The 13,139-nt window shown below is 37.2% G+C and overlaps 1 protein-coding gene across 3 annotated transcripts in view; it reads right to left on the bottom strand.

Annotated features, from left to right (window-relative positions):
• LOC138709026 (protein croquemort-like) overlaps positions 1–13,139 on the bottom strand; it is a 152,673-nt gene that overhangs the window by 88,031 nt on the left and 51,503 nt on the right. For all 3 annotated transcript variants that reach the window (XM_069839490.1, XM_069839489.1, XM_069839488.1), the window contains exon 2: positions 10,250–10,402. In XM_069839490.1, the coding sequence (XP_069695591.1) occupies positions 10,250–10,354 (105 nt within the window). In that variant the 5' untranslated portion in view covers positions 10,355–10,402. The remainder of the gene's footprint in view (positions 1–10,249; positions 10,403–13,139) is intronic.

The raw sequence follows: 13,139 nt of genomic DNA, 5'->3' as shown, positions 1-13,139 counted from the left end.
ACCTTGGTCAAAAAGACTTGTATTTAATGAACTTACATTTGCTGTAGAGTCAACGTATTCTTCAGTACTGAGAGTCATTATGAGGATTCTGCATAATAGCATCATATTATATTTTTATTTTTTGCGACACATGGCGCACACCTTTTGTTCCTGTTTTAAATCAAGAAATACATTAAGCATCCACGATATAACACTTCTTAAATTTTTCCTCTAATTACAGTGCCCTGATTTCTCGAAGGGATTGCAGCAAACATAGGCCTATAACTTAAAACGCGACTCCATTACATCGCACAAAACTACCACATACTACGAAAATTAACGACACTGCACTTGCAACAGATTGCACGTTTTGTATAAATTGAAGACTGTATAAACTGTCACTCATGATGGCCTGAGAGATCGATGACGCAGCTTATCAGACAAGTAGGAACTCGTGCGCATGCAATGTTTGTGTAAGACGGGGTTAAGTGCTACAAACCAATACATTGATATATTTTTTTGCTGATATTCCTGAAACGTTTCCAAAATGAAACATACACCAAGGGGAGAATACTCTTACCTCTATAACATACATTTTTCGTGAAATAATTTATGTCCCACATTTATAGATATTCAATGTTAAAATGTGTTTCACGTGACTTTTCAATAAATAATTCATTACTTTGATGCAAACCTATTTTTATTGAAACGTATGATCCCTTAGCTTTAAAATAAGCCCAAGATTAAGATTCTACCTTAATTAGAAGAGAAGTTATGAATTATTTTTGTTGACATAGTATGCGACATTTTTACATTTTTTCTCGTATTGACAGAATTTCTGTAGGGATATCGTGCATTACTGAGGGCTAAAATTTTACATAATTACTTAACTTAAGGTTCTTTACCATCCTACCAAATTTAATGAAAATCTGAGGTGGTCGGGTTGAAAAGTCCACTTTTTTGTGTTGATTTGACATGGAATGCCCCTATAATTATGTGGCGATATCTCTTAGAATATGCCCAAACTCAAATAATAAACCTCCCTCTCTCTTTCAAGGAATATTGCTAATACAACGTTATGTCTCGTCATTACGCTTCAAGATGGCACAGAAACAATAACTCATTGCCCTGGTTCGCATAGGTTATTCTGCGTATGCTACTCTCCAACAGGACTTCGATTGGAGAAATGTCATTTTCTCCGACCAGGTAATTGTCTCCAGTAGCATTCTGCGTATGCTACTCTCCGATAGGACTTCGATTGGAGAAATGTCATTTTCTCCGACGAGGTAATTGTCTCCAATAGCAACGATAGTACTGTCCTAGTTTATTGTATGAATGGCCACCGATACGATGAACGCTTTGTGAGACGAATTATTAACAAGTCGGGTTGCGTGAGGGTCGCGTGTTGAGGTGGATGTCATACGATGGGGCAGGAATTCTGGAACGCATCCACGGCAGAAGTCTATGAACACATTTTGGCAAACGAAAACGATATCCAGAAGGAACACTTTTCTTCCAGCAGGATAATCATCCGATACACACCGCCAACCGGATTCAAAGATGGTTTACGAGGAGGCGTGATGTCGACCCAGTCGACTGGCCTCCAAATTCACCAGATATGAATCCGATTCGAAATTTGTGGGCTGCAGTCAAAAGGATCCTACGCTCTAATTGGGCAGAACAACCACCCGTTCGGACACCTGAGGAATTGTGGGACAGAGTTCTAGATGCGTGGGAGGAGATGGCCAAGAATTTAGACCTGTTCCATAATATTGTGGACTCCATGCCGCGCAGAATGAGGGCAGTTGTTGACGCAGGTGGTTTGTGGACGAGATACTACTCCCCACCACAGACCTTGTTTTGTTAATATATTAAAAAATTGTTTGTTTTGTTATTTTACTTATTTATTTGTGTTTGATATGCGTCCGGTTTTTTAGGATATGAAACAAGTATTTTTGTTTATACAGGCCAGGTCTCACCTATTAATAGCCCACAGGTGATGGGCAATAATCTTTTTACAAGGCAGGCATAACGAAGTTTGTTAACAAATGTCATTTCACATTTAAACTAATAAATTAAGTAAAAGTTAAAATAAAAAAATAATAATTTTACCGTACCGGGAGACGAACTCACATCCTTCCGTACGGATGTCAGACTTCTTACCACTGGGCCACACACTGCTCGTGAGGTTTATTACATTATAGACGGATTACTTTCAATGAAGAGACACCACAGCAATGCCTTGCAGTGGCTTACGTTTACACGAGTGAACCGCGCGATAGAACTTAGCATTTCTATCGACCAAGAGTCGGCCCATTCTTTTTGCCGATAAGTGTACGTAATTTATTACGTAACCCGAAATAGTATTTCATTTGAGTTTCAGAATAACGCGTAAGTAGGCCTATTTACATGCAAAGACTGTGCTACTTAAAATAACTTTGAAAAATAAAAGCATGTGTGTTTTTTTATTGATGGTACAAGAGTAAATAAATAAATACATAACGAAATGTTACATGTATCAAAAATAAATAATTCAATACCTACTGCAATAACGATGTAATTTCGCAATATCCTATTCCAATGAATTAACCAATATGTAGCTAGTAAATTGACAATGTTTGCCGCTTTATGGTGTTTCACCTCTAACGTGAAAGATCTAGGATATCATATACATTTCAATCTCGTACGATTATCTGTCATGCTTTCCTATAGATATTTCAGATGTCTACGAAGCTAGTTTTGGTTTGAACCTTGCCAGTCACCATAACAATACTTCTCTCCTGAATTAATTGTCATAAACTTTTCAAATACAATTTTAAATAAATATCACTACAGAAACCAACTTAAGAATGTAAACTATGTAAAAAAATAAAAATATAAACAAAGGAAGCTATCGACATATAATACGAGGAGCATCCAGAAAGTAAGTTTCCCGATTTTTTCCCCTTGAAAGTAAACGTAATTAGCCGTGTCAATTGCGCATGCGTAATAGATCTATGACATATCAATCATATGCCAGCCGGACAGGTCCCGCCTGGTGCCAGTAGCGTGGTAGCAGTGGTCCGAAATGGAAGCTCTTATTCCTTCTCCCGCCGCCTGCGAGGTTCGGTCGGTGATAAAGTTGTTTGATGCACAAATCATTGCGCCAATTGAAATTCATCGGCAGCTCTGTCAGGTATATGGGCCGAACATCATGAGTAAGCAGATGGTGCGTCGCTGGTGTAGGCAGTTTTCCGAAGGTCGTCAAAGTGTCCATGATGAAGAGCGCTGTGGGCGACCGTCCCTCATCAATGATGAACGTGTTGAGTGGTGCGGCAGTGCATCATGGAGAACCGTCGCTTCACGATTACGGAGCTGAGCAGCCATTTTCCGCAGATATCGCGAGCCTTGTTGCATGAGATTGTCACTAAGCACCTACTGTTCATAAAAGTGTGTGCCAGGTGGGTGCCGAAAAACCTGACACCCGAACACAAAATGCAACGTTTAGGAGCAGCACTGACATTTCTGCAACGGTATCACGATGACGGCGACGAGTTCCTCGACAGGATCGTCACGGGCGATGAGATTTGGATTTCACACTTCACCCCGGAAACCAAGCAGCAGTCAATGCATTGGCGGCATAGTGGATCTCCGGTCAGGACGAAATTCAAACAAACGCTGTCGGTACGAAAGTGATGTGCACGGTGCTCTGAGACAGGAAGGGCATTCTGCTCATTGACTTCCTTCCAAGAGGTGAAACAGTGAACGCTGACCGTTACTGTGAAACACTGCGAAAATTGCGACGTGCCATTCAAAACAAGCGGCGTGGAATGCTTACTGCAGGTGTTGTGCTCCTCCATGACAATGCTCGTCCACATACGGCTCGGCGCACAGCAGCTGTTTTGACGGAATTTGGCTGGGAGTTGTTTGATCATCCACTCTATAGTCCTGACCTTGCTCCCAGCGATTTTCACGTTTTCTTGCACCTCAAGAAATTCCTGTCCTCCGGTGAGCGTTTTGGCAACGACGAAGAGCTGAAGACTTCTGTCACACGCTGGTTCCATTCACAGGCGGCAGAGTTCTACGACAGAGGGATACAAAAGTTGATCCCACGATACGACAAGTGTCTCAATTCTGATGGTGGCTATGTTGAAAAATAGCTGAAAATTGCTGTACCTGTTGCCAATAAATGTTTTCCTGAAAGTGTGTGTTCTTTTTTTTTAAATAGGGAAACTTAATTTCTGGATGCGGCTCGTAGTATAAATACAGGTAGGCCAACTATATGAAAAAGTACAGGAATATCCTTTAACATAATATGTAACAAAACATATCATTATCTATTAAGTGCCAATTAGAGTAAACTCTGAACTTTAAATCCTGCAAATAAGAAGTGAAAATAAACATATTAATAACTAATTACAAAAAAAAACAATAAACAAAACTTGAAAATCAACAGAGTGAGTGGGTGTATCTACAAATTATAGATTGTTCTGATATATAGCAGGCATTCCGAGTCTTCAACGAAACTGCAACTTTTATGTGATCACAAAATAGTTGCTTACAATGAACTGAAAATCAACTGAACAACTTCATTGATATATATGTATATATAGCAGGCGAGATCCTACAATTTGACTAGAACAACATTTCTGCTACACCACAAACCACAAGACTATAAAATTGTAGTTTATAAAATATTTAATATCTAGAAGAATTGTCATTCACTTTGTCATCATTAACCGTAAAAACTGCCAAAGACTGCAGCCATTTTATTTTCATTTATTGTCTTGCTTTTATCGCCAATACGCACTTAGTTTAAAATACATAAACAATGAACGTTTGGTATGACCGCGAACATAATTTCATCGGCACACACTTATGACATTAATTTACATTCAAAATCAACATTAACACAAACATGTGTTTTTATATCATAGGACTCCCGACCTCCGTTTGACAGTTATTTACAATGTTCCGACTCAAGGCTCCGACTTTTTATATAGATGGCTCTGGTAAAACCTTCCCTGCAAAATGGATTTTACATGTTGTGATTAATAGCTGTCCATGTATTTCAAAAGAACTCGTTTACAAACAATTTGAAATTCTAACGTATAAACCTGTTTACAGTACAAAATCAAGTAATCTTGGAATGCCACCAAACTTGTCGATTACTTCTACACCAGACACATGAATATCACGATAAACTGACAGCAAGCCAAGTCTTATTTAATCGTGATTCAGATGTTGTATTTCTCAAATATGTCTTTAATTGTTTAAGTGGGGGAAAAAAATATTTTTGCAGAAGCAGTGGTAACTAGCAAAACAGCTATCGAAAATAATTGTTATTCCTTGTCATATTTAGTCACAGCATTCATGTTAATTTTAGAAATATCTCTTTCGCCTCGCTAGACCACTTTTCTCGACATAATGAATATTAGGGACTTTCGAGCAGTCAGTGGACGCAAGCCATTAAGATGAACTGTAATACAATACCTGTACGTACTCTCCCTGGTAGAACTCTTGACTCAACCCGTTGCAGAAGATGCGACAAGCAAGAAACACTTCCTCACGTCTTCGGTTTCTGTCATCATGAAGAATTGCTCCGAATCAACAGACATAATACAGTTCGTTCTCTCATCGCATCTTCAATCCGTCAGAATACTTCCTATGAGGTTTATGAGGAGATTGGTTGCGTCTCTTCTGACGGCTCTACTAGACGTGCTGATATCATCATAATTGATCGGCAGAAGGATAAGGGTGTCATTCTTGATCCCACAATCCGTTTCGAGATGCATGAGCAACAGCCACAAGATGTGTGTCGTGAAAAACAAGTCATATATGAACCTTGTTGTCAGCATCTTGGAGCACAATACCACATCACACGTCGACAGTTTTTGGACTCACCTTCGGTGCCCGTGGCACGATCCCACGAGAAACTTTAAATAAACTTAAACAATTTAAAATTTCTGATGCAATGATTGATGCCATAGGATCTCATGTGTTAAAATCATCCTCAGCTATAATTAGTAATCATTTGTACCCAACAAACTTTTATTGTAAATGATTTCCTATGTTTTCATATCATTTGTCTTAATGTTTTCCTTTTCCTTTCAAATTGTCACACAATTGGTTTTAATGATTATTCTTTATGAATTGATTAGTAGACCGATCTATTCCAGCCTTTATTTAGGGCAGCTTTTTTTTTGTAAAAAATTATTAATTATTTGGAAAAACTTCATAACACAAGTCTCTTTCATATAACTTTACAGCAGATCGAACCGATTGGCGGATTATCCGACTGTCTTTCGCCTTTTTTTTTTTTTTTTTTTTTTTTTTTTTTTTTTTTTTTTTTGTTGCAGAAATACAGTATATGAAGTACTAAGACACTTTATATCAGTACGTATTTTTTTCTAGAGAGTGTTATTAATATATTAGTCATTACAAATATTTACCCTTACACAATATGGTCTACTGTTTGAGTTGCCGTACTGTACAATTCCATATAAAATGTCTTCCACGGTTGTTAAAAGAAAACGTGTTGTGCTACGTATTGAAAAAAGTGCAAATAACTGAGTGATTTGGAAAGAGAAATTGTGGCTCATGCTGCATCAGAATATGAGATTAGATTTAAACAGTGCTCGAGAATAATCAAAAATAAAGTGTTTAAAGTACATAAATTCACAATATGAGACCTCCACTATTCCTAACTTACCACAAACAACCATAACAAAAAGTTTGTTTGGCCTTTAACAACTCGTCGTTGACAATCAGATTTACTTTGAAGAACTTCTGATCCACTAACTAGTGTGTTAAATACAAGACCACGGAAGAAATTACGAAAGTGTAAGTATTATTGACTTAATTCACGAAAATCTTTTATGGTACAGATTATACGATTTTTTCGATTAACCGTTCAGTTCACTCCCTTCATTAGCACGGATAATAGAGGTTCTACTGTACTTTCATTTTTAACAGATCCATTAACTCGATCGGACTGCTAGTTTGCGCAGATCTTTAGCTCAATCAGACTGCTAGTTCCTGAAATTATTTAATTATGTAAAATAATGATTTGAAAATGTTCGAAGCGCATTATGTTTAAATACAGAAAATTCATATTTTTTTCTTATGAGCCCTAATTCACGGGTAATATTTTAACGTTGAAAAATTTACGATAACACTAGATTAGTTCAGCCATAAAAAGTCTGAAAATATTTTTAGCTCTTAACTTTTAAGATACTTAAGACTTCTCTACGTTAGATCTTAGATAATATACACACGTGCGCATATTTTAATTGAATTTGGTGAAAACTGGTTGAAACCAGTGGCGTAAGCAAAGGGGGTTATCAGGTTTGAACCCCCCTTGAATTTAAAACAAAATACGTATATTTCAATATATTTTATTGTTTCAATGGATTTTCCTGTTATGTAAAGTGCCTAATCTATCACATACAAAAAACTGTTGACTATCTATATATATTATTGTGTAAGTGTAATAATGGCCCAACGCTGTGACTGTGTCACGAGCGGGTCCAGATTAAATCCTGGTAGGGACAAGTTACCCGGTTGGGGTTTATTCCGGGGTTTTCCCTCAACCAAGTGATGCAGAATTGCTGGGTAAGTTTCGGCGTCGGACCTCGGACCCATTTCCCCATCATTAATTCACATATTATCATCATCATCATCATCATCATCATCATCATCCATACAACAGCCCGGGTTAAATTCACGGTGCGCCGTGCTGTGCTAGTACAAGAGCGCTGCAGTTCGGCTACCCAATCATTCACAGAATAGGAGTTGTAAGCACAATAAGCCTCAGCCTTCGGGTCCTTTCTCCGTACAAGAGAGAAAAAAAGTGTAATAATGACACGAGCATTTTTTATTATATAAAATTAAACACAAGTTAAAATTTGTTAAAAATTTCGGTGGTTGTGAAAAATTACGTTTCAGAAATTTTATAAGAATATTCATGAATATGTTCTATTAGAATATAGTATAATAATAATAATGGTAATAATAATAATAACAATAATAATAATAATGATAGTCTTATATTGAATACTTCGATCATATAGTCTACTGATATTTTTGGTAAATCTGTACAACAGCGTTACCAAAGGACAGCAAAAAAGGGCACATTCGTAGACAATTTCGAGTATATGCAAGACATACCAAAAGTCAAATTAACTTAATCCAACCTATCACTGATTGTATATGCAAAGCATAACAAAAGCCTAAACTAACGTAACCTGTCACAGTTTCGTATATGCAAGGTAAGATTCGTATATGCAAGGCATAACAAAAGCCTAAACTAACCTACTGTCCGTTACTCAGGAGAAGACGAGGGGAAAGAATGTGACCTTCTTGACTATCGCTGTTGATTATTATAAACATCGCTCAGATAAGCATCCCAGTAGCCAGGTTATTACTCGTACAGGAAACATGAGTAAAAATGCGTATGGAAATTAAATCTAAGTTGAACAGAAGGAGACCTAATGTTTCCGCTTACTGCAGTACAAATATTGCACGTGTTGTCGTACGTTATCTGTTCAGATCCCTTCCTCCTCATTCCGCTCTCGTCTTCTCCTGAGTCACCGACAGTAACCTGATCTGTCACATTCCTATATGGAAACATAACAAAACCTAAACTAATCTAATCTAAGCTTAAAGTTAGGAGCCTGGGTAGTAGAGATCTTGGGTACCTCAGTCGATAGAGTGTTGGTGCGCTCAGCCGAGTTCGATGCCCGGCCTGGGAAAAATCTTACCCTTGAAATTATGCAAGCCAACTTTACAGAGAGCTATTCCTGAAAGCCAGATTTGTCCAACCTAAGCTGTCACAGATTCCGTATATACAAGGCGTAACAAAAGCCTAAAGTAATCTAACTTGTGATATTGGTATATGCAAGGTATACGAAAGGCGCACATCGAGATATTAACACATATATAGAAAAATTAGAGTGTACACTACCGCGAAACTGTCGTAATGTGACCAAAATTATGTTGATACGACTGTGAAACAGTTGAAGATATATATAAGTGGAGTCTAACGTGAACTACCTCTGTGCTAGTTTATCCGAGAACTGCATGAGCATGGAGCATTTTCAACATCTAAAAATGTAATTTCGAGAGAAAGGCAAATTTGTGCAAGAGGGTGCAATACTAACGTATTGAGCAGGCCTATATAAAAATCGGTACTGCAACTCAAAGACGACGTATAGGCAATAAAAAAACAGTTAGGCCCTACTATTAACTTCCTAATTGGAGCAGGCCTATATAAAAATCGCTACTGCAATTCAAAGACGACGTATAGGCAATAAAAAACACTTACTATTAACTTCCTAATTGTCCAAAGTATATTTTCGTACAAAAAATTGACTTTTTGAAACTGTATTGTAAAAATTCAGTATGGTGTCACTTAACACAAAATTCAGGAAGAATACAAAATGAAATGATTATGAATGAGGAATGTTACTCTAGGTGTGTATTATTACATGACAGGTTACATTAGGTGTATATAATGTAACAGGTTAGGTTAGGTTTGGTTAGGTGTGTATGTGACAGGTTAGGTTAGGTTAGGTTAGGTTAGGTGTATAGTATTATGCGAGAGGTGTTGGCGACACTGAAAACTCCGTTAATTTCTCCAATAAATTACGCCATATTCAGGAAGTCTGGAGATGTTTTTCATTCACGCACGACGAATTTGGTATATAAGTAAGGTGTGTAATTGGGGCGGGCATAGAACTCTCCCAGTGGTCACATGCAATTTCCACTACCTATACTATAAATCCTAAGCATTTTCAAGGTATTTCAACAATTTTCTCTAATGGTTGGATCATAAATAACCTTTACTCATAATGTTTATGTATTTTAAAAAAGAAGAATTTTAGGGACTACGGACCCATATGCCTCTCCCCTTAAATACGCGCTTGGTCACTACGCTAAATATTTAATATCTCCGAATACTGGAGTAATATTTTACGCTTACGATTGTACCACATTCTGTAAAGAAAACAAGGCACATATGTAAAAAAAAAATAATTTTTCAGGAGAGACTTTCTTTTTATTTTACTCTTAACTGAATATAAGTATAATAATGAAATTCATGTATGTTGGTTAAATTTAGACCCTTTTCAATTTTAAATATAAGAAATTTTTTTATTTAAAAAATTAGAAAAAAAAATACTAAACATTTGATTAGGTACAACAGAAAAATTTACTTTTTTCACTTATGCGCCTTTTCCCGTCAACCAAAGAATTGATTCTGACAACCGTAATTAAGTAATGTTAATCTTACCTTGTTTAATAAGTATTCCAAGATTCCATTCCAGGTGACACTTAATGTAATTCCAATGAGGATCAACAGGACACCGATGCAAGTGAGAATCGAACCACGTTCCATGGTGGCGAGGAACTGAGCGTCGTGGTCGCAAGAGAGAGCATGCAACTCCTGTAACAAGACATGCACTGTATGCACTATTCAGTCCGCGCGCGACGAACAGATCGTCATGTGTTAAAAAATACAAGTCTAATCGTCACTTGCTAACAAGTGCGCGCGCTCCTGTCTGTACGACGAGTAGACAATTGAGCATCTCTTTCAAATTCGATTGTCATTTAGTTCGTCACTCTGTTTTTGTCTTCTTACCCATTCAAGAATACGTAAAGCAGTGGGGCCGCAGCTCTCTGGGGGGCCGGGGACCAGTTAATGGGTGTCGCGAACAAAATAATAATAATAATAATAATAATAATAATAATAATAATAATAATAATAATAATAATAATAATAAGCCACTGTGATCTAGCAGCTAGAGTGCTGGACTTATAATCCTATGAACCCGGGTTCGATCCCCGGCGTACCGCCGATTTACAACTTGTGTTTATGCTTTTCCAATCCACTGCTGGCTAAAGCAAGGAGATGCACTATCACGTTTGCTTGTTAACTTTGCTCTAGAATATGTCATTAGATAAGTCCAGGAAAAAAGAAAGGGTTTGGAATTGAACGGGTTATATCAGCTGCTTTTTTATGCGGATGACGTGAATATGTTAGGGGAAAATCCACGAACGATTAGGAAAAACACGGGAATTTTACTTGAAGCAAGTAAGGAGATAGATTTGAAAGTAAATCCCTAAAAGACAAAGTATATGATTATGTGACTAGAACTAAGTACGAAATGGAAATATAAAAATTGGATATTTATCCTTTGACAGATGGAAAATGTCAAATATTTTGGAGCCACAGTAACAAATATAAATTAGGGGTTCACAACCATAGTGGACCAAGTCCATCTGAGTAGTTCTGAGATATTGAGTATTAAAGTTCATGGCTCACGCTTAACAACCTTCACCTTCCATAGGAAATGTTGCCCTCTGTGGAGTAACAAACGAGTTATGGACTTTGTTTGTTATGGCAATGAATAAATCTAAGTTTTCTTCATCCGAGATTGTATTAATCCACAAACTGATCACTGGTGGACTTCGTCCACTCTGGTTGTGAGCCCCTCAAATGACACTCGAGGGGAAATTAAACGCAGAATAAATACGGAAACTGCCTGCTATTATTCGGTTGAAAAGCTTCTACCATCCAGTCTTCTCTCGAAAATCTGAAAGTTAGAATTCATGAAGTAGTTATATTAACGGTTGTTCTTTATGGTTGTGAAACTAGGACTCTCACTTTGAGAGAGGAACAAAAGTTAAAAGTGTTCGAGAATAAGATGCTTAGGAAAATATTTGGCGCTAAAAGGAATGAAATTACAGGAGAATGGTGAAGTTACATAACGCAGAACTGCACGCATTTTATCCTTCACTTAACATAATCAGGAATACTAAGTTCAGAAATAAACTGTCAAAATTAAATTATTTTGGTAACGACTGCTAGATGGAAGTACTGCTGCAAGATGTTACTCCATGCAATTAATGCAGGGTTATAACGTGATTTCTTTTACTGTCGCTAGATGACAGCATGGTGAAAATGAACAAAGTTGTCGCCTTGAAAGTGCTTTAAGCTGAGCAATCTGTTGTATGTGATCAGGAGTTCCAGATGACTTGGAAATCTACAGACAGAAAACGGAGCCCAACAGTCGCCAAGAATCATCCGAACACAAAGATCAAACTGTGACAAAATCACTATTATTTATCACAATGATTTTTCCGGACCTGTCACAGTTCAGAGCTGCGGCAGTAAAACGCTGTCACACCCTATCTGTACAGACCCAAACGAGTGACGAACAGTCTGTCAGAAGCGGTATCTTTGTCGTGTGAAAGTAATGACTAATGACGTTTGGTTACTTTGATTACAAGTTAAGTGTACATGGATCTGCGAGTCAAACCTGTTCAGGCCGTCTCTCAGCTTCGTTTTCGTGTTTATAACTGCCTGTACAGCGCCTGAACAATGAGAATAGTACTCAGGTACAAAATATGTCACGCGAATTTAATAACAAACTAAATATTTAAATAAAGTCATCTTATGGACAAGAGAAGATTATTCTCACAATTACTAAACTATCTACATTGCAGATACTTTCTGTTTCTTAATATATTTTTCATCTAAAAACGTATAAACCAATGCTCATTATTTTTCTTCTTCATGTACAGAATTCTGAATATTAAATTGTGCTTTTTAAAGTATATAGATATATTTTATCAAAGCAGAAATGAGTTTAGAAGTAAATAATATAACAATTTGTGAAAGGAACTGAAATTTGAATATTCAAAATCGAAAATAGTTCACATTTAAATACAGGGTGTTTCTAAATTAGATCGACAAAATTAGGGAGCAGAGAGATAACCTTCGTGGAAGCATAATTTGTTAAGGAACCCATGGGCTGCGACGCTTCGTTTCATTCCAAGGCGGGAACGGATAATCACTCTTTTCAGTCCAAGAGGGGTGTGTCATTACTATAGGTCTCGCAAGTACGGATTACCGACGGAAGGAATGCGAATCAAACACTGCGATAAGGAAGAGCGAGCGACAGGAAAGGTCACGAGATAACTTGAATGATATTCAAGAGTACAGTTGGAACAGAAATGACATCGATAGAATCAATGTTGCGTTGTGATAGTTGCATTACGACTTTAGTTTGCTCCATTGCGCATATGAATGCGTGTCTTGTATTGCACAATATTATTTCATTCGTAAACATATGTTGCGCGTTTAATTAGCTTCGAATTTTTCTCTTGCCACGTTCTTT

This window comes from Periplaneta americana, chromosome 11 (genome assembly GCF_040183065.1).
Source record: "Periplaneta americana isolate PAMFEO1 chromosome 11, P.americana_PAMFEO1_priV1, whole genome shotgun sequence".
NCBI classification, from domain to species: domain Eukaryota; kingdom Metazoa; phylum Arthropoda; class Insecta; order Blattodea; family Blattidae; genus Periplaneta; species Periplaneta americana.
This window is presented reverse-complemented; position numbering and strand designations above follow the sequence as displayed.